We start from the raw sequence: 21,886 nt of genomic DNA, 5'->3' as shown, positions 1-21,886 counted from the left end.
AAGTGGAATCACTTTCAGGTGCTATGGACAAGGTGCAATTACCCAGTAGCAAATCAACAACAACAACAACAACAAATCAACAACAAACTGGAATGGACGGACAACACCGAGGCTCTTTTCAGGAAGGGTCAGAGCAGACTGTTTTCCTGAGAAGGCTGAGGTCATTCAATGTCTGCAACAAGCTGCTGCAAATGTTCTATCAGTCGGTGGTCGCCGGCGTCCTGTTCTTCGCCGTAGCCTGCTGGGGTGGCAACATCTGTGTGAGGGATGCTACAAAGCTGAGGAGCAAATTCAGCCACAGATTTGTTCTCCCCCGTCAGAGTACAAAAAGATTTGGACAGTCCTTCATTCCAGCTGCACTCCGACTCCACAACCAGGCCCTGCAGGGTGGGGGAGACCTGGAGTCGGAGCTGATAGGCTGTTGAAGACCCCTGCTACTCAGATTTTGACTGCACATGAACTTGAGCACTTTAGTTTGCACTTGCACTTTAGCTTGCATCTTAGCTTGCACTGTGCTTACTTATTGAGCGTGCACTGTTTATTAGGGGCCAGGCAGTGTAGCTGCCGGAACCCTATTGTATTTGCCTATATTATTATTATTATTATTATTATTATTATTCTCCATCTTCCACTGAAGTCTAACTTCCCGTGGACAAAAAATCACCAACATTTGCACATAGCTCCAGTACTATACCCAAAGTCCTCACCCTGCATTGTAGGTCAATAAACCTGAAGGTGGCGCTACAGCAACAGTCTAAAGTTTAAAACTTTAAAAAATCATAACAGGGGCGGCTGTAGCTCAGTTGGTAGAGCAGGTCGTTCAGTGATCGAAGGGTCAGTGGTTCGAATCCCAGCTCCGACTGTCCACATGTCGAAGTGTCCTTGAGCAAGACACCTAACCCCAAAATTGCTCCCAATGAGCAGGTTAGCACCTTGCATGGCAGCTACTGTGAATGGATGAATGAGAGGCCATTGTAAAGAGCTTTGAGTGCCGCTAAGGTTTAAAAGCGCTATATAAGACAACATTGGCCACATATCCAAGATGTAGTGTGATTTTTTTCAGAATTTTATCTCAAAAATTGAATTTTGAAAAATATGTTTAATTCTGTCCTCTGAAACCAACACTTCATACAGAGAAAACTGCGTTACCCACAATCCAACGCAAGCTCCACTAATCGGAGACATCGCTGTTGGCAACCCTACCCAACCCCCGCCGAGGATTACAATGACTAAATCAATTGATTGGCAACTGACTGAGTACACAGCTGCTGAAGTTAATGTTCAATTAGGAAGAAAAGCAAACAAAACCTGTAAAAATTAATAGACATATCTCATCCCACATTTTTCAATCAATTAACACCAAACTTGCTACACTGGATCTTCAGACTGTAATTCACAAACTCATTGACCAGATTGTTTAATTATCAAAATCGAGCTTACAATGCATCAAAATGTTTTACAAATGTTTTACGATACGATACGAATGTACAAAATGAACATTGGAATGTCGACTTTCTTGTTGTCCTCCTATTCTCTCGCTTATTGCTCCTAAACTTGTCGGAAATTGCCTGGCCCCGCCTCATCGCTGCGTAGCAGCTTTAATTTATTTATTGCATTTTTTCTGTCTGTTTTTAAACTGTTTGACAACAACATTTCCCCAGTGGGGACAATAAAGGTTTTCAATGCAATAGGTCTGTTTGTTTTTTCTCAAATATTTGTTTAGGCAAAACAGTTAATTTGTTGACTGATGAAATTCGAATTACCTTTCTATCTGTACTCAAATGTTCTGTACTGTTATCTGTTTTCTATGCCAGGCTGACATTGAAGGAGGCATCTTTGTGGCTGAAGCTTCACTTCGATACTCTGACCATTCACATTACTGGAAACTGACCAGTGATCTACTGACCTTGCTTTTCACAAAGGAAGAGCTTGCTCAGAGTAGTTTGAGCGGAAAGAAGTGCCACATTCATAAAACTCCAAAGAAGGCTCTTGACATCAGAAATCTGGCGGCGGTTCTTGGCAAGAATAAGTTCAATTTTTTTCTTTGTCTTGTCTCATGAGGTTGACCTCTATTTGCAAATTCCCACATGTGACTTACAGATGGCTGTTCTGTGCATGTCTTTTCTCTCATACAGGTTACGTGATGGAGAAGTGCGGTTTCAGCAAATCGGATGTTTTGAAGATCATTGAGGCCAAGTTGAATTACGAGGACAAAGCCTTAAAAGGTCTAAAACCCAAAACTGTGGAGTGAGTGAGTGAACGGGCACTGTGTTACAGTAATAGTAATAAATTATTGAAATAAAGTTTGTGTAAGATCATTCTTGTTTGATAATAATTGATATGCACTATACCATGATACTGAATAGACAAATAGTAATTTAGTAAATGTGTCAGTTTTTTATAGTAATTCAAAAGGGTTTGTATAAGAAATGAAAATAAATTCAATAGAGATCAGTAATACACAACACTGTACACATACTGTACAGAAGGAAATAATTCAATAGATTGTGAAGGCATACAGCAGTAAGTGTGTAAGTATGAGGTAGTAATTAAATAATAAATGTGAAGAAATTAATAGTTTTTATGTAGTCATTTCCCAAAAGCTAAATAGTGAGACAGTAGCAATTGGTAAATGGTATTGGTAAATGGACTGCACGTATAGCGCTTTAATCCAAAGATCTTTACAATGAAGGCCTCTCATTCACCCATTGTCACACCAATGGCGATAGCTGCCATGCAAGGTGCTAGCCTGCTCATCGGGAGCAATTTGGGGTTCCGTGTCTTGCCCAAGGACACTTCAACATGTCGTCAGGAGGAGCTGGGATTCGAACCGCCGACCCTATGATCATTGGATGACCCGCAGTGATTTTATAGTAATTCAAAAGGGTTTGTGTAAAAAATGAAAAGAAATCCAATAGAGATCAGTACAGAAAGAAGTAGTAATTCAATAGGGATTGTGAAGACATATGCCGCAGTAAGTGTATAAGCATTGTGTAGTAATTCAATAATACATGTGAAGGAATTAGTAGTGTGTTGTCCCTTTCCAAAAGCTATATACTGTAATGTGACAAGTAATTAAGTAATCATGTAGGGATTTAGATAGCTATTATGTAGTTATCATCAGTAGTGATACGTCCCAATTCTCTACTAATTACTACTGAAATTAATACATAAATCACTACTAGTTTGCTGCACATCTTAATAGCAATCAAGTAGTGGAATAAGTAGATTTTGGGTAGATATTGTATAGTAGTGTTGAGAAGTGATTCAGTAGTAGGCTACTTTTTAATGAGGGTCAGAGTGGGGCTTAACCAATAAAAACACGTTGAGCAAACAAGACACAAGGTGCAAAGGACACTGAGTAAAGCAGAGCGGCCCAGGGGCCTCATTTATAAACATTGCGTAGAGTCCACGTAACTACGTTTGCTTAGCTAAGTAAGTACGAAAATATAAGCACAAAAAATCTCCGATTTATAAACACTGCGTATCAATCCATGTTCACTCAGGCACGCCTACGCCAGCTGCCCTTTATAAATCACAATCAACACTTAACTTGGCGCACGTGAACGCGCGTTACCCCAATTAACGCCCACAATTGCCTATAAATGGTCAGTGGACCACATTCCTCGCATGCCTGCTACATGACAATCATAAGACAATATGAGGATATATGATGATGTACAATATAGCCTAATGTAGCCTACAGTTGCCTCAAGTAGGACATTTCCATTCACCGCTCAACATCATTGTAATTGCGGCTTGCCTCAGTGGTCATTCGGTTTTACATAAAAGCCTAATCAAATATAGGCTATAAATACATAAATACATTAACGAATGAATAGGTGTATAATTAAACATACAAATAATTAACTAAATAAATGATTAACTGAATAAATATACTTCAACGCCGAATGCAACATTTGTTTGGTGCGGTATAGGCCTTATAGTTGTAGGCTATCGACAATCATTTCTATGAAGCCTATAGGCTCGTGTCGTGTTGTGTTATCAACGTAATATGTGGCTTTTATTCATAGGCTACTGCCCGTGATGCTTCTCGGGATAGCCTATAAATGAATAGGCCTACAACATAACATTATATTATGACACAAATGGGTCAATTCACAGACACATCCAAAGCAATTTATTTATTAAATATCATTATTTCGTGATTATAGGCTACGGTGGCGATTGATTCAGTTTAAACTGTGTGACACATTGGAGGGTTTCTTGCACCGATGTATTTATTATTCAATATGTCATGTGTTTCGCAGACTTTCCCGAGTTTCATCCCTCTGCCATCGGAGTCGCGTTTTCCCCTTTCTCCAGAAACATGCTTATTGTAGTTAAAGGAGGGTCGAAGTGTGCGTAGAGTTACGCACACCTTCCGCATACTTATCGCTCAGCTCGTTTTTTATAAATACCGAAAGTTGCGTAGAAAGTTGCTCAGCATGGGTTACGCACGCTTTTGTACTTACGCAACGTTTATAAATGAGGTCCCACCTAGAAAGAGGAGGGAGAGAGAGAGGGGGGGCACAGAGGGAGGGATAAACCTTCACCATGCTTTGATGGTTAAATGTCGCCCTCTGGCGGCCATGCTCTTACTTGCACTTGCAGATATCAGTCGAGTCACGTGGGCAGCAAAATTGAACGATCAGCAGAGCACAAAACGTCAGCTAGCAAGTCACTGTGTTGTTGACAAGTAAGTGTTGCTGTAGCTAGTTGTCAAATGTCAAAGTAAGCTTGGTTGTTGACGGCGGTTGTTACAGGGAGTAACTCTGACCTTAGTTAGTTTGCTAGCTGGTTATGGTACTGCTAACGTCTCTGGGGTCCAGGTTGTAGCTATTAGAGCTAGCGTTAGCTAGCTCGCTGTAATGCTAACGCGTTAGCTGGACCAGAGTGCTGAGAGACGGTGCTTCTTAGAAAGGTGGAAAGTAAGGTTGGTACCTGGCTAAACTAGTTATCTAGGTTATTGATACGTAAATGCAGCAATGGCTACTTTGTAGCTTCATAGTTTTGTTAGTTAGCTAGCCAGTTCACCAATTGCGCGACATTGATGTCTGCATTTTTTGTTCCAGTGCTAGCTAAGTTGGACTCGATTCAGTGACAAACATGACACCGAGATGCATGTGACCTAGGGCCGGTGTCCGCAGCACATGATCCACACCAGCTGAGACGCGAGGAGGCTTCAATCATTCCACTGGTAGTCTCATCTCTCTCGTCTCTGACTCTCAGCAAAGGTTCAAATGCAGTCCTCCCCCTGCATGTTTGTCTGCTTATTATAGCGCCGTGTTGAATTTCTCAACATGCCCATATTCATTGCTGTTTTCAGATGGTTACTAACACTGCGCCTCTTTATACGAGTCATACATTTGGGTTTAAAATAAGATCTTAATAATACGAGGGCATACAAAGTCTCATACAGCCTTGTGTCCTGTCCTACAGAGGAGCAGTCGAGGGGTGAGCAGCCATGGCAGGCAAGTCTGCCCTGCTGAAAGTCATCCTGCTGGGGGATGGAGGTGTGGGGAAGAGCTCTCTCATGAACCGCTACGTCACCAACAAGTTTGACACGCACCTTTTCCACACGATCGGCGTGGAGTTCCTCAACAAGGACCTGGAGGTGGACGGGCACCTGGTCACCCTGCAGATCTGGGACACGGCCGGCCAGGAGCGCTTCCGCAGCCTGAGGACGCCCTTCTACCGCGGCTCCGACTGCTGCTTGCTCACCTTCAGCGTGGACGACAGCCAGAGCTTCCTCAACCTGGGCAACTGGAAGAAGGAATTCATCTACTACGCGGACGTCAAGGAGCCGGAGACGTTCCCCTTCGTGGTGCTTGGGAACAAGCTGGATGTGATGGAAAGGCAAGTGTCCACCGAGGAAGCCCAGCTGTGGTGCCAGGAGAATGGTAACCACCCGTACTACGAAACCAGCGCCAAGGACGCCACCAATGTGGCTGCAGCCTTTGAGGAGGCTGTGAGGAGAGTGCTGGCCACGGAGGAGAGAGGGGACCACCTGATCCCCACAGACACGGTCAACCTGCTCAGAAAGCCTCGCTCGAGTGCCGCCTGCTGTTGATGGATCACCCACGAGAAACCTCACTGAACTGACCGTGCGACGCATTGACATCAAGCAGTGGTTAGAATCAGTGGATGGACGATATTCCACTGAGATTTTCTAGTCTCAGTTTTAAGTGTGTATGTCAGATTGTGTCAGGATGCACATTGGTGTTTCAACATGTGCAATCTTTGAACAATACTAGTTTTCTAAAAACATCACATTCTAAGCTGTTATTACACTTGGTGGTACTGTAGCGGAAATATTTGTTTTAAGTTTCAGTTCCTGTTCATAATGCGTGACTGCTTAGGCAGTGTGGCCAAATTAACAAATGGCAGGGAGGAAGATGTGTTTACTTTGCTCACTTCATCAGTGAGTGAGTGCCCGCTCAGCTTTGCGTCAGTTTTGAGGTTAGCTAGTGATGTGAAGCAGGAGGAGATGGCTAGTCAGTCATCATGCCTGGACTTGGGGACATGGCAAGTTTCACTTTCTTTTCATTCTGAAAATAATAAAGCAGGTTCCTCATTTGTTGAAATATGAGGAAGGTTTCTCTCGCTGTGACTCAGACTATTTGAATGGAGGTTGAGATGAGCTGCCTGAGCTGGTGGCAGTATTAGTATGATTATTTAAGCTTCACTGATGATGAAACTGTCATCCATATGCAGAAAAGTCTCAATGTGATCTCAATGTGATGCTGCAAATAACTGGAGAGCTTGATAATTTAAAATATGAACAATAATATATTCATATTTATTACAAAATGTTATAATTGTAATGTATTAAGTCATTTATTTCTGAGATCTTTAAGGTAAAGCACTTGCCACTACATTGTGAAGAGAGGTGGGGAAATTTAACATGGAGGCTTTTCTTCAGTTTTGCCTGTACCATATTGTCTTTTTCAAGTTTTATGTGATTATTAAGCAATCAACACTGGAGGATAAGATCCTGAGACAAACAATACAGCTACAGATGTTCTCATGATGTAATGGTGGGAATTATTTGAGTGGCCTTTCCACAGTGTCCAGTATTTCTGTCAACATTGAACATGCATTTTTACTAACAAACATGAAAATTGATTTCACCATAATGCATTTTGAATCACACCTTTCTTATTTCTGGCAAACATTGTTTCATTTTATCATCATTCATATTGTATACAGCATTGTGGCCAGGGTGATAGGTATACATAATAAAATTGGAAGAAATAAGGAAATGTTCTCTTTTACTGATATTTATTCCCACTGCTGCAGTATTTACAAAGCCAACATACACTTTCAGCAGCAAGTTTGTTTCTAGCTTGCTGTGATTACTGCATCCAAATGAAATCAGATCCAATAAAGATAATACCCTTCACGTAGGCAGGTCCAGGAATAGTTAACAAGTATCTTATGACAAGGCACAAGACTGAGGACAAAAGGTCACTGGATGCTATTCCCTGATTATGCCAGGCAGTGATCAATGGGACACTTGCTGTTTGTATGCCATCAAATGCCGAGAACAAACTAAAAGAGAAGCTGTGATTAATGATTGGAACAAATCCAGTATTTGTTATCTGATAGATCAATCTAACTCATCCATGAAATCAAGAGTTGCTACAGAGGAGCACATCATCATTCTCAGCATCAACACTCAAGTCTGTTAATGGACCATTCAGACTAATGTAACAGAACGGCAGGTATGAATGATTGAAAGCCATTTGAAAAGTGAATGAAACATATGTACAAACAATGAACTATTCTGACTCCCAAGACTCAACAAATTGCACACAACCAGTATACGAAAGAATGAATCGGTTCTCCAGGTTAGTTGATCAGCTCAGGAGATGCTTCTTTCCAAGGAACTGCACTTTTCTGTCAAACGCCGTGGAACGGATCGGCGCGTTTGTTTCATAGAAAGGATTCATTGCAAACTGGAAGAGAAAAAAAAAAAAGTATGAACCCACATTTACCAAATTGTTAATGTTTAGAGTACATGTATGCATAGAAAAGTAACTCACTTTGATGTATAAATCGTACACGTCATTAAAGAAATTCTTTATCCCGTCTTCTTGTCGCACATCATGAAGCATGATGAATCTCATATGTAAGAGAGACAGTTAAGTGAACAACAGAGACAAGGATGGATTACCAAACAATAGCCAGTATAGAGCATGCTTCGTGTTTCATGTCATAGTATTTGCCTGTTAGATTGAACATTTGACTGAGGTGAGTGAGAGCCAAGAAAGGATATGTCCCGCAGTGACAAAGGCTGAGACAAACCACTCATTGAATTTGTCCACAGTTTTCAAGTACATATTGTTAGACAGCCACATGTTTTCATCCACTAGATCCAGGGCTGCATGCGCAATGAACTGGTTCAAGTGACGGTGGTCATCCTGTTAGCAGAAAAGCAGAACGGACATTGGATCATGGATGTATTAATAGAACATTAATAGAGCATTGGATACACATTTCAAATATTGTTAACATTGCTCTAACATGTCATTTTCAGTCCAAATCCAAAACATGTTCTGTAGGGTTAGGGTTAGACGTCTTCAAATACATACTTTGAGAAAGCAATTAGCTTTATATAGCTTTATAACTAGTTATAGAAGAAATGAGTGAACATTGCATATAGACCAAAATATATAATATATTCTAAAAAACAACATAAGAAATAAGATATACCTTCGACTCTGCTTTACCAGCAGGCAAGAATTCCATCTCAAAGACAGGGTTGTCATGATGACCAACCATGACAAAATAAAAACTCCCAGACATGATCGCTTTCAGCAATATGCGCTGTCTAAAACAACACACGAATTCAGTGTAAATATACAAGCGAGGTGAACAAAATTAAAATAATGACTGATATTTGACTAATAATTGATAAGTGATCCGAAGCTAAGGGGCAAACGAGAGAAGCTATCGATAGGCTAGCTCGCTAACGTTAGCTAAGCAAGCAATTGTTAAACCTAGCAAATATTCTCTTATTGTCGAGATTCATAGCTATGCGTTCGATCTTTACGTTTCTAAATCAGATAGTGGCGTAAAGACATGTTTATACCCTAACAATTTTACAATCATGTTTACCTGTCAAAAAGATCCGTCTTCCTGTCTTGTGAATGTTGTCGCATTTCGATGACGATATGAAACGTTAGCACACTAGAAATACGTTTTCAGACACAATGTCTTTATGTTATACATATGAAACCTAAATAAATACGTATCATTTGAATTATAAGATATATATTACTGAATGATTGGAATTCACATTTCATATCACATTTCATATCACAATTTGCGCTAACGTCATAACTGTGCGCCCGGAACTAAACAACAACATGACAGTTGGCCGGATTTTAAACTGTAGGCACTGGAGGACGCTGGCTGGTTACTAGGTAGTAGGTAACAAGTTCATTTATTTGAACGACTAATTTGCTGAATTGTATATATTTAAATCGTAATGTAAGTGAGTAACTTTACTGAGTAGTAGATAGCTAACTTACCTCTAAACACCCAGCAAGTGGGGTTGTCTATGTCCTCCTAACGTTAACTTCTTGTCTTGCTTCTCAGGGTCAACATGTCTGGAGCCAAGGAGGAGGCTTTATCCCCAGATGAGCTGAGGAAGAGACTTTACCAGACTTTTAAGAATAGAGGAGTGCTAGACACACTTAAAGTAAGTAGCTTGCTATTTGTATTAACCTACTTTTAGCCGTTTTTATATAATCAAAATCGTTTTATTGCCAACCATGCTGTTTTTCAATGTAGGATTTGGCTTTTGGTCGTGTTGGTGCATAACATGGAGACAACATTGGACAGGGTGCAAGAACGAGAATAGACAGTGCTAAGACAGTACAGTGCAAAGAGCAAGTACAAAATGCTGGCGCAAGAAATATGCTAAGAAAAATAACAATATACAAAAAGTAGTGATCAGTGCGTGAGCAGAGTGTAATGTGTATGTATGTGTGTGTAGTGTGATATGTGAGTGCGGTTTATTCTACATTCAGGTCATGTGCAAGTGTCTTTCTATTACACTTTTACATTCAAAGCCGTGCCTCTCTCTCTCTCTCTCTCTCTCTCTCTCTCTCTCTCACTCTCACTCTCTCTCTCATTTCATTTCATGTTATTTATGCAGGAAAAAAAGTATACAAAAAGCTTTGAACCCTGCTGGATTGCAGAGGGCTCCTGTCCTGCAGAGGAAGGAGAAGGGGTTTAAAGGAGTAGTAAAGGAAAATGTGTTTAACATGTTTTTTGAATGATTTTTCACAGTGCCCACCCACATCCATTGTATGACCAAAACGGTGGTAGAGCAATTATCAGACTTTTTCAAAAGTGCTAGTTTTGTCAACGTTTCTATATGATCATAAGTACCCTTAAAACAGGGCTAAACATGCATTTTCCCTTTACTACTCCTTTAAGATGAGGACATTTTAAGAGACGGATATTAGAAGAAGGAGATGGGACAAATTAAACGTATTTACACAACCGTTTAAAGCCAACAAAAGATGAGATTCTACGTAAATGTATCCATAATTATTTTAATATCTTTCCAGAGGATTCTCACAGTTTGTGATGGTGCGAGTGAGTTGTGTTTTTCTTGTCATTGTAAACCTGGGAAGAGGAGCATTTACATAAGATAGCACGGTTTAATTGAAGTTAATCCCCCTCCCTCCCCTCTCTCTCTCTCTCGCTCTCTCTTCATATCTAGACGCAGCTTCGCAATCAATTAATCCAGGAATTGAAGCATCCAGTCTTGAGTGGAGAAACTGTGCCCAGGCCAGCCTCTGAGAGGTCAGACTCTGTGCTGATAATGGCCTCTAACAGTTTGGTGGCTGATCACCTTCGGAACTCAGGATATGAGTACACCCTGTCTGTGTTCTACCCAGAGTGTGGCCTGGGCAAGGACAAGGTGAGTGCTACTGCAGGGTTCACTGTGTGTGATTGAGCCTTAACTGGAAAATAAGATCAGCTAGATGTATTCAAATTCAGAAAAGTTCAGTGCCGTCCACTTTCTATTTTAACTTGTCTGCTTATTTCTTGCCAGGTTTTTACCACAAAAGACCTTCTCCAGCTGATGAACATCAGTCCACGGTCGGCCCTGTTCCGATCTCTGGTAATTACAGAGCAATTAAACAGTAAACAGCTGGACGTATTTAATCCATTTATATGACACTGATGCTTGTTTTAACATCCCAACAGGCATCCCACACACAGAAGGATAATAGAGGTACAGTAGGCCTACATGTATGCTGCATGTTTTATACAGTTCTACTAGTTCTACAGTCCCTCAGAGGCCATAGGCTTCCTGTCGTTTTTCTGATGTGTTCCCTCCAGGTTTCCTGATGAGCCTCCTGATGGAGCTAACAGATCACCATCTACATGGGGAGCACTGTGATGCTGACACCCAGACCACCACCCTACCGAGCTACAGAGACTCTCTTGGTATGGTCAAAACACATATAAACTTTCCATGATGTGTGTAAATGGGCTTTGGAGCTTTTCTTTCTTACTAGCCTACATCAGAGAATGGTAAATGGACTGCACTTAAATAGTGCTTTTCCACCTTAGCGGCACTCAAATCGCTTTACAATGGCCTTTCATTCACCCATTCACACACACATTCACACACCAATGGAGGCAGCTGCCATGCAAGGTGCCAACCTGCTCATTGGGAGCAATTTGGGGTTAGGTGTCTTGCTCAAGGACACTTCGACATGTGGACAGTCGGAGCTGGGATTCGAACCGCTGACCCTTTGATCATTGAATGACCCACTCTACCAACTGAGCTACAGCCGCCCTCGAGAGAAGATGTCTCTCAGTATAAGTTCTTTCTGTTCCCAGTTGACAAGATGAAGATGATCGATGAAGAGTACGAGGCCCTCCGTTACAGAGGGGACAAGTGGGTTTCATATGAATCTAAGCTTGCTGCCTACAGAAAGGAGATTGAGGCACAGGTGCAAGCAGAAATGAATGCACAGGTATGGATCTGTTCTTCAGGCCCTCTGTAGTCTATAGGTCCCTTCTGACAGCTTATATTACTTGCTTACACCTTTAGGATACACACAATGTTTTGATAGTTTGTGTTGTATCTAGGTTGGCAGGAATATTCACAAACGTCCCATGGGAATTAACAGGAATCAACAGGAATAAACTGGGAAAAAATGTATTCCTGTTAATTCCCATAAATTACAATTTCTTCCACATTAATTCTCTGGGAATTTTGGGAAGTTTGGGAATATTCCAAGAATTTTGCAACGCTAGTTGTATCCATCCTTTAAAACGTTAGTTGCAGCACTTCAAAGAAGTGGAGATCGCCAAGGTGAAGATGGAAGAGAAAGACAAATCTCACAAAGAGATCCTGGAGTTGAAGCTGGGTATGGAGAGGTCATATGAACTGAAGGCAGAAGCTTTGATCAACAGGGAGAAAAACGCCATAGACAGGCTACAAAAACAACAAGAGGTAATCAATGCTCACGTTTGTAATGATTTGTATTGTGCAGAGATGAGGCATTCTGAATGGTCTGAACTGTTCCAGATCGAGGAAAAGGAAGTGTATATGCAGAGACAAGCTGTGCTGAAAGAGATCGAAACAGTCAGGAACAGAGAAACAGAGCTGAAGATAAGGATTGAGGCTTTTGAAAAGTAAGATTACGTCTCTCTCTCTCTCACACACACACACACACTACTGTAATAATACTGAACCATCATTTGGCAGCCAAGTCATCAGGTTTGCATTTGTGTGATACTCACAAGATATATGTTGATCACAGGACTTGCAAGATCCAGGAGGATAAGACCAGGACCATGGATGATCTGCTGAGGAGGAGAGAACTTGCAGTGAAGACTATGGAGGACACCTACGACCAAAAACTGAAGAATGAGCTTTCAAGGTAACTATTGCATTCGTCTTTGATTTAGGACCGTTTCATTTTCATCCACAAGGTGTCACTGCTGTTTAGAAGAATGAGGGCGAATTTGAATTGGACTTTCTCTGCTGTGATAGCCGGTATGGATGGTTCCCTCTAGTGCAGTTATGCTGCTGCTGTGATGGTGTTTAGTGGTCTTCCCTCAAGTTGCTTTGTGATGTATAGCTTTAGGTTGGTTCAAAAGCTCAATATTGTACTGCAGACTAGGCGTACTACCATGACTTTGTAGCCCGCTAACTTCCTCCTCTTCCATCTTCACGGTAGTATCACCGTATGTTTTACACTATATCTGAAAGCCCACAACCTGCAGGCTGTTTATTTTTTGAAGGTGAATCTGGCAGATAGAAGGCGAATCTCTCTTGCTAGCTGTAAGTGTCAAATCCCATAGGACTGGTCAACAAGGTTGTGCAACCAGCAGCACAGGGATGCAGCAGGGCTTGTTGGCCAGAGCCAACATGCTGTTTCCAACACACTTACCAATGCACTGTTACAATACAATAGATCCCCGGTGCTGTGATTAGGCCTAAGTGGTTAATGTGCAAGACAGAATGTGGAAGAAGTGTTCCAGATGACACTCTCCAGAGACCTGCTGCTTGTTTTTCAGTGCTGTGTGATTTTGCTGTGTTCTGTCCATGGATATTAGGTATCAGCTGGAGTTGAAGGAGGATTATATAAAGAGGACAGAGAAGCTAACAGAGAATGAGAATTTAAACAAAGGTGTGTTTTTAATCTCTATAAATAAGGACACTTGATATCTGTTCTGTATTGTCTATACAGTTTGTTTTGTCTCAAATATACATATATTTACACAAATATATATATTTTCTCCCAGTGGAATCAGTTCGCATACAGAAGGAGTCAGCTTCTCTCGATGCCAGGCTAGAGGAGCACACTACAGCCTGTTCGGAGCTGAGGCGACTGCAGGTAAAGTGGGCGACCCCAACCCACCTTCGGTGAATACTGGAAAGTGATCTTGTGCTATGCAATTTTCAAACCCGCCCGCCCTGCTTCTCCGCGTGCCGTGTTGTGCGCAGGCGGATCTGGACTTGGCCCACTCGCAGGCCTCCATCCTGGGCCAGCAGAACCAGCTGCTGAGAGAGAGGCTGGAGACCATGAGCGACTACCCCAGCCTGCGCAGGGAGAAGGCGGAGCTGCAGGGCCAGCTCAGGCTGCTGAAGACGCAGCTGGAGGAGGCCCAGGAGGAGAACCAGCTGCTGCGGACAGGTACGCAGAGACAGCCGCGGCCTTAAAGGACAATGCTCGTTTTTGAAAACCTGGACCTTATTTACGACATATTATAAGACGTTTGACTCACCGAGATCACTTTGGTGTAGTTCGGAGGCATGTAGAAGAAATTTAAAATCCAGCGCGAGCCAGTATATCCATGTAATGTCGGTGGTCGGGGCACTTAGAATGCAGTTTCTAAAAATCTATTTTCTGCCGCGAAACGGTTGTTTTCATCAATCTGTCTTCATGAATCGCTAGTTGTGCTTACATAGAGCATAGGCCTGTGGTGGTTTTTCCCATGCCTCTGTAATATCTTTAGAAACGTCTTTCGAAACGAAATAGCTTCCTCACTTGCTCCAGCACGCATGCGCACAGCGTGCAATCGTTGCTCCAGCACGCTGTGCGCATTCGTGCTGGAGCAAGTGAGGAAGCTATTTCGTTTCGAAAGATCATATTACAGAGGCATGTGAAAAACCATGTCAATCCTTTAAAGGAACACGCCAACATCTGGGGAAAATTGGCTCATTCGCCATCCTCCCCAGAGTCAGATGAGGAGAAACCTGCCATTCTCTTCTCCGTGCGTGCAGCGGTCAGCATTGAGACCCGTGCCGTCAGCCTAGCGTAGCCGCAATCATTGGAAGAGACCTGGCCCCGCTAGCCTAGCTCCAGTGATTGAACACAGCACCTCTGTTTGTTGACGGAAGTTACAACGGGGCTTTTGAGGTGCCGTGTGCAAAATCACTGTTCGCAGGCAGCGGTGGTTCGGCAAGAAGAAAATAGTTCCAGAGTATGTATCTGCTTCAAAAATTACATTTTCTCATTATCTCTACATGTTGTAAACAAACAAGTCACAACATGTAAATACGAAAGTTTTGGAGTTGTTGGAAAGTGTATTTCACTTTTGTGGGAGCTAGGCTAATGGTGCCAGGTCTCTTCCAGCAATTGCTGCTAAGCTAGGCTAACGGTGTGAGTCTCAATTCTGAGTACTGCACGCACAGAAAAGAGAAGGGTATGTTTCTCCTTATCTGACTCTGGGGAAGATGGCAGATAAGCTAATTAACCCAGTTCCTTTAAACCCCCTCGCTCGCACCCCCCCCCCCTCTCCAGGAGTGAGATATGGTACAGCCCTCCGCTTTGGGTTCGGCACCAGCAGGCACAGCCCAGTTCATCCTGTCATTTTTGAAACGTTCGGCGTCACAAGTCGGGTCTGTTGAAGACATCTTTACCGATGCATCTTTGATCAAACTTTGTATATTCATGGCGCCACTTTGTGTGCTTCTAGGGGAAGCACTGTAGTGTGAATAATTCAGTCTTGTTGTCTGTCCAACTGGCTCCGGTTCTGTGTTGGCGAGCCTGTGAGTGCGGGGGCCTCTCTGCTCTGTGTGTGGCTTGACAGGCAGCTTTCTGGAAGTGAATGCGGGGAGTGGGTGTGTGTGTGTGGGGGGGGGGGGGGGGATGCGTGAGGGGGCGTATGGATCCGGAGGGAGGGACAGAGGCTCCTCTCTACCCTGGGCATGGCGCCAAAGGCTCCGCCCCTCTCAGAGGGACACAATGCTCTTCCTGTCAGAGGAGTGGACGGGGGGGGGGGGTCAGTGGGCCTCTCTCATCCAAACTAGCAGTTAGGCTTCATTAACCACATCACGCCATGTCGCCTGGCGTTGTCCCACCGCGGGGGCGACCACGTCAGCCAGGCCGCAGCCGGGCCGATGGACCGGAGCGCATCGCCAAAGGCCCAATCACGCCACTCCCGGTTGTCACCTGACCGCTTCCGGCACAAATGTCTCGCCGGACCCGTTAAGTGGCTATCCTCCTAGCGTGGGAGCCAGCCCACTGGACGGTGTTGAGCGAGGTGCCGACCGTACCGTGTGACGATGTGTGTGGGTGTGTGTGTGTGTAAGCGGCGGTGCCTGTGTCGTCCAGCAGAGCTGGGCCGTCCGTCGAAGGAGCAGCTGGCCCTGCAGACGGAGCTGCGCCGGCTAGAGGCTGCCAGGAGGCTGGACACGGAGGACTTTGAGAACCAGAGGCAGGTGCTGCAGGCTCGGCTCCAGAGTGAGGTCAGTCACGCCGCGCCCCCCCCCTTTCCCCCCTCCCCTCTTCGCCGGGCGTGGGAAACAATGAAGTCACTTGTCTTCGAGCACATCTGTCCCATCGCCCATTAGTTCGCGGTTATTACGGCTTGGCTTCGTATGTGTTTTTACAGCGAGTCAGACCATGTGTTGAGGGGTCTTCCCCGTGACGTGCGTGTGTGTGTGTGCGTGCCTGTGTGTGTGTCCAGGTGGAGCACTGCGCCCAGTTGACGGCTCAGCTCACCGAGAGCGAGGAGAGGACCCAGTGGATGACGGCTCACGCCGACGACGTCAAGTTGCAGCTTCGCCAGACGCAGCGAGGTACCGCCTCTGACCCGGGCGTGCATGCCTCCCTTCCCGGTAGCTACGTCACCATGCGGCTGTAGTTCCTCTACACGCATCAGACTTCTCAGTAGTTCAAACTGGCTTCCTTCCCTTGATCTGGTCTCTCTACTGCACTGATCTGTAAAAAAGCGAACAGAGCAAATTCTCTGCTAGACCGCTTTGACCCAATTTGTGTTTTCAAAAGAGTGCATTGAAAGGATTAGAGGAGGATGGAAAGGTGTCAAGGAGAGGAAGCCCCTTTGTAGAAATAGTAGTAATGGCTTCCAAAATCCCCTTAAATATATATTTTCACATCACCCTCCTCTCAGTCTTGTCCTTTAATGGTGGTTGGTCAAACTTTCTTCTTCTCCTCTTCCTCTCTTCTTCCTCTTCCTCTCCCCCGGCGTGTGGTGTGTGTGTGTGTTTGTGTGTGCCCGGTGGTGGTCACGGCAGCCCTGGAGAACGAGGTGTTGCGTAACCCCAAGCCGTCTCTGGTGGAGCGCTCTATGCTGCGGCTAAGCGCCGACGGCCCGGCGACCCCTGACCTCTATGTGGACGGGGGGGGCCTGCTGCTGAGGGCTCACGGTGATGTGTGTGAAGCAGGTACGCCCCCAGGGGGCAGACGGGCACGCTGGGGGGGCCGCGCCGGCTCCCCGGACCCCGACGCCGAGCTGGTGGCCGGAGCCAAGGCCAGGATCAGGGAGCTGGAGAGGGAGGCAGAGGTGCTGGAGGAGGCGTACCGGAGCTACCAGCGGCGGGCGGCGCCCGCTTCCGTCACGCCCCCACGGCCCCTCTCGCCCCAGCGGGCGCCCTTCTCACACCTCGGGCCTCTCTCGCCCCAAAGGCAACACGCCCCCCAGCGCTCTCGCCCTCACTCGCCCCAGCGACCCCAGGTCTCCCAGAGACCCCTGTCACCCCAACGACCCCTGTCGCCCCCCCAGCCCGCCGTGACCTTCTCTGAGGACCGCTCCCAGCGCCGTTTCCCAGGCGACCGCGGCCTCCTGGACTTCAGCGAGCCCCGGTTTTCGGCAGAGAGAGACCGCCGGGAGGGCAGGTCTCTCTCTCCCTCCCGGCGCCTGTCCTCCACGCCCCTCCCCCTCCCCACACGGCGGCTTCAGACGGAGACAGCGGAAGGTAGGGGGCTCGGCCCGGCGCGTCCCGTTCTACCTCTCTCCCTCTTCAAAGAGGCCTGAAATAAACCTTTCATGAGACAGATAAACAGTTTGGAAACAACTTGCTCTCTGAATACACATCTCAGCTTGTCATTGTGTATTGATTAGACTATTTTATCACATTACATGTCCTGTCAGCTCTCTCACTCCACTCTCACTGTCTCACTCCTTCGTACGACAGCGTAAATAATGAATAACCCATAAATAATTCATTGTATTGCACTTTTCATTGTGAGACAATCTCAACACGCAGCGTAGTGGCTGCGTTTTCTGTTGTTGCTGTAACAACCACTCCTCCTCCTCCTCCACTACCCTTCAGAAGCAGCTGCCGGTTCGCCCCTGCCCTTCCCTGAGCTGTCGCCCGATAGGCCGATCTCTCCGGTCCCCCGCGGCGAGGCGGCGTCCTCGGGAGACTCCCCCTCTGACCTCAGTCCACCCCGCAGTCCGCGGCTCAGGAGCACGGCGCGAGACCAGAACAGGTACCCGGCCGCCGCGCCTCACCTCAGGGAGAGAGTGGGCCTCGCCGTCCAGAGGCTCGGCGAACACTAAGACCCGTCTGTCTCTGCTCCTCTCAGCCCCCCACAGGTGCAGCGCGTCCTCTCCAGCTCAGAGGGCTCCCCCCAGCCTGAGAAGATCACCCTGGAAGATCTCACACAGCCCCTGCCAGGTACCGTACTTGACATTCTGAACCTCCGACTCCTGGGTTGGTGTTCACCCTGCGTAGGTGGAGTGGAAGCAAAGCTTGGATTACAGGACCGGGGTGGGGGGGGGGGGTATTCTAGCATTGGGAAACCCAGCTTGGAGTACAGAATGTGTGAGGTGGGTTAGGAAACAGCTCGGAGTACATCATATGTGAGGTGTATTATTGTTGGGAAGCACAGCTTGGAGTACAGAATGTGTGAGGTGTATTAGGGTTAGGAAACACTGTACACCATGTGTGAGGTGTATTCTGGGAACATTGTGATGAGGGTGTGTTCTGAACGGCCTCTTCTTTCCGTCACCAGGTCCGTATCTTCCCAGTGATGTTTAACACCATGATGCTATTCTAATGCTATGGAATGCTAATGCTATGGAGAGCTCCATCCATCTGTTCTGGTTCTGTTCCAATCTTCCAATCTAAAAACCAGCAGAGCCACCAGGATGAAATATGACTTGAGTCTATTTATAGAGCTGTGGACGGACCATGGCAGAATTGCTCTCCGTAGGACACAGAGCAGAGATCGCAAGCCCTCGCACGCTCCCAGCATGCACTGCTTCCTGAACCTGTGTGCTTCTCCCCAGTCCGGCAGGAGCTGATGCCGTAGCCACACCCTGAGAGGAGCAGACAGGTCCAGCAGGAGCATGGTTTAGCACTGTGGTTAAACAGTGGCGCACATTACATTACATTACAATACAGTCATTTAGCAGACGCTTTTATCCAAATTGCATTTAACGTAGGACGATACACAGTCTTTACTAAATGTGACTGACTGGTATGCAGTACACGAACAGTAGATGTATGAGTTTAGCAGGGCCAGAGGGTACATGCAGTATGCCATCTGAGCGTCCAAACCCACCATTCACCACCATGTTTCTGTTTGAAGTGAGATACTGTAAGTATGGACACATTCGAAGTCCGACTTTATATTTTCAGATAGTACAAAATCACTTCATGACGGCTCAGGCTTTCCAGTGGCTTTTTTTATTTTTATTTTTATGAATGTGTGACCGGCCTCTGAAGTGTCCTCCCAGTGGCCCTGCACAATGGCCAGGGTGAAGGACAGCTGATTACGTATTCTGTGGTGGTCCTCTTGCCCCCCCTGTATTATGGTGGCGCATAAAGAGCCTCTTTGTGTGTCTCTCTCCATCCAGAGCCCGGCCACATTCCAGAGCTTCTCCTGGACACGGCCACTCCTCTCTCCGAAGACACCCCCGACGGCCCCGCTGCACCCCCTGCCCGGGCCCCAGGGGACCTCCCGGAGACGCAGACGGAGGCGCGGGGGGGTGAGCAAGCGAGCAGACCCCCCCCCTTCCTTGGCCTGAGACGCCACCCAACACTTAGTTGACCTTTCACGACAGCCAAAATATCTTCCCACATTCTCCATAGCACCGCCGTGTCCCTTCACATGCCTAGCTTTCATAGCTTTCAGTACTCTATCTATCTATCTATCTATCTATCTATCTATCTATCTATCTATCTATCTATCTATCTATCTATCTATCTATCTATCTATCTATCTATCTATCTATCTATCTATCTATCTATCTATCTATCTATCTAAACTGACTAACTGCTGCTTCTCAGACCTCTATTCAGTGGACACTGACTTGTTGTCATAAACTTCTTGTCTTTCCAGAAGTCCAGCAAAGCCCTGATGCACCTGTCAGGGAGGCGGCGCAGGAAGAGGAGGAGCTGAGGTGGGAGCAAGAGAGGAGAGAAAGAGAGGAAAGACGACAGCGGGAACGGGAAGGAGCCCAGGAGAAAGAACTGAGAGAACTTGCCAGACTAGAGCAGGAGAGGGTAGGGACTGTCCACTACTCGCTTATTGTAAAATTAAGAACGAATGAATAATTATTTAATGAACATCTAAATTGAGAGTATTCTGGTTGTTGTTGAGGATGCTGGTTCCCTGTGACTGACTAGTTTGGTGAAGAGCATGGAGGAGAGCATGGTGGAGAAGAGAAAGAGCATGGAGGAGAAGAGAAAGAGCACGGAGGAGAAGAGGAAGCGAGGGAGGAGAAAGGAGGACAGGAGGAGTGCGAGCGGAAGGAGACACAGGAGCCTGGTGAGGAGGCCTCCACAGACGCAGATCCTCTCCAGAAATACATGAAGATGATCCTGGAGACGAGAGAGAAGCAGGTTGGACACACACACACACACCACTACACACAATCTCGGTTGTTCACCACCTCTGATAATGCTGTGAACAAACCTCACCAAAGCTCTGTTGCTGAACAGCGATCTAGTAGTGATGTGTCGACCTAAGTGTGTAAAGCTGGTTGTGCTTCTCAGAGCCCTGGACGAGAGCAGTCTGACCAGAGGAGCCCCGAGGCTGAAAGTGTCTCTGAGGAGAAAGCGGACAGGTACAGTCCACCCAAACAGCTCACAGAGCCTGAGAGGAACAGATAGGCGTTGGGTTTTATGGACAACATTTGACATTTGGGAAGAGAGAAGAGAGAAACATTCTTAACAGGAAAGCACCTCAAGTGATATGCTTATTCTTGCTCTCATACTGCTTTGGGAAAAAGTGTAAACAAGAGTAAATAATACAATTGTGTATACAGTAGTTCCAATTCATTGATGGGTCGATACTAGTGATCCTGTTATTTCTGTGTCCCCAGCATCGCTGCATTCTCACATGAAGATGACGATGAGTTCTGGTGAGCCCAGGTGTTGCAGTAGGTCGCGTCCTTTCTGCGTCAGAATCAAGTACATCGCTACAACCGATTGTTCTCTGGACTGATTTTATATGGTAGTGTTCGTTAATAGTTTTATAGTGGCCCTGGGTACATTCTGTCCATGTAAATAAATTATTGTGTTTTCTATACAATCATTTGCTTTGCATTTGATAATGCAGTCAATTTTATGCAGGAAATGTATATGAAACTGTTCTTGTTACTGTGTTTTGTGCCTCACTTGGACAATAAATTGCAATTTTATTTTATTTGTTTTTTTTTCAACTTTTTTTATTTGTCTTTTCATAAAAACAGTGAACAGGTTGGTTGGGAAATGTCAGAGGGGATCCCAGTCAGACAGGACGTTGGATTGTTGTCGTGCTGATGATTGATAGGTAGCCATTATGATTCTTTTTGGTTCTATACACAGGAAGCACCGTATAACACTCAGGGATGTCAGTGAGGTTAATCTTCTTCCTGTCGGCCACTCTTGTAATCAGATGTTCTGCTGTACGATATCTCAGAGATATCTGCCTTTACAAAACAAGACATTGGCAATAAAAGACATGCAATGACCCATGAACTTTTGGCTGAATCTCAGATTGTTCAGATTGCCTTTTCCAATTTTATGCTGATAAGTGGTGTTGCAACAAGAAGTAATCATTCAAAAATTCTGTAAAGAATTAAGCATTACCTGAATTAAATTTTCCAGGAAGCCCTTGACACTCAGAAAATATGGGTACGCTATGAGGTTAGAAAATAC

The 21,886-nt window shown here is 45.4% G+C and overlaps 3 protein-coding genes across 5 annotated transcripts; 2 read left to right on the top strand and 1 right to left on the bottom strand.

Annotated features, from left to right (window-relative positions):
* The first annotated feature begins 4,637 nt into the window (after positions 1-4,637).
* On the top strand, positions 4,638-7,207 carry rab9a (RAB9A, member RAS oncogene family). 2 transcript variants are annotated; one of them, XM_084443392.1, is made up of 3 exons: positions 4,638-4,699; positions 5,076-5,200; positions 5,443-7,207. In XM_084443392.1, exon 3 carries the CDS (start codon positions 5,468-5,470, stop codon positions 6,071-6,073), a length of 606 nt encoding a protein of 201 aa, XP_084299518.1. In that variant the 5' UTR covers positions 4,638-4,699; positions 5,076-5,200; positions 5,443-5,467; the 3' UTR covers positions 6,074-7,207. The 2 variants fall into 2 exon arrangements, with proteins under 2 accessions (XP_084299518.1, XP_084299517.1); XM_084443391.1 differs by having other exon boundaries at positions 4,674-4,936.
* An 8-nt stretch (positions 7,208-7,215) lies between these two features.
* trappc2 (trafficking protein particle complex subunit 2) lies at positions 7,216-9,152 on the bottom strand. Its single transcript, XM_084443677.1, has 5 exons — positions 9,124-9,152; positions 8,719-8,836; positions 8,284-8,426; positions 8,049-8,136; positions 7,216-7,961 (listed from the first exon to the last, which is right to left on the bottom strand). Exons 2-5 carry the CDS (start codon positions 8,809-8,811, stop codon positions 7,863-7,865), a joined length of 423 nt encoding a protein of 140 aa, XP_084299803.1. The 5' UTR covers positions 8,812-8,836; positions 9,124-9,152; the 3' UTR covers positions 7,216-7,862.
* A 233-nt stretch (positions 9,153-9,385) lies between these two features.
* Positions 9,386-21,516, top strand: ofd1 (OFD1 centriole and centriolar satellite protein). 2 transcript variants are annotated; one of them, XM_084443611.1, is made up of 23 exons: positions 9,386-9,438; positions 9,607-9,709; positions 10,742-10,942; positions 11,078-11,146; positions 11,233-11,260; positions 11,368-11,475; positions 11,875-12,011; positions 12,320-12,493; positions 12,569-12,675; positions 12,804-12,923; positions 13,603-13,676; positions 13,792-13,883; positions 13,994-14,183; positions 16,110-16,240; positions 16,462-16,573; positions 17,030-17,710; positions 18,071-18,227; positions 18,324-18,415; positions 19,600-19,731; positions 20,085-20,248; positions 20,372-20,587; positions 20,741-20,811; positions 21,070-21,516. In XM_084443611.1, exons 2-23 carry the CDS (start codon positions 9,614-9,616, stop codon positions 21,110-21,112), a joined length of 3,195 nt encoding a protein of 1,064 aa, XP_084299737.1. In that variant the 5' UTR covers positions 9,386-9,438; positions 9,607-9,613; the 3' UTR covers positions 21,113-21,516. The 2 variants fall into 2 exon arrangements, with proteins under 2 accessions (XP_084299737.1, XP_084299736.1); XM_084443610.1 differs by having other exon boundaries at positions 18,068-18,227.
* The last annotated feature ends 370 nt before the right edge of the window (positions 21,517-21,886 follow it).

Source organism: Borostomias antarcticus (genome assembly GCF_949987555.1).
Source record: "Borostomias antarcticus genome assembly, chromosome: 9".
NCBI lineage: Eukaryota > Metazoa > Chordata > Actinopteri > Stomiiformes > Stomiidae > Borostomias > Borostomias antarcticus.
This window is presented reverse-complemented; position numbering and strand designations above follow the sequence as displayed.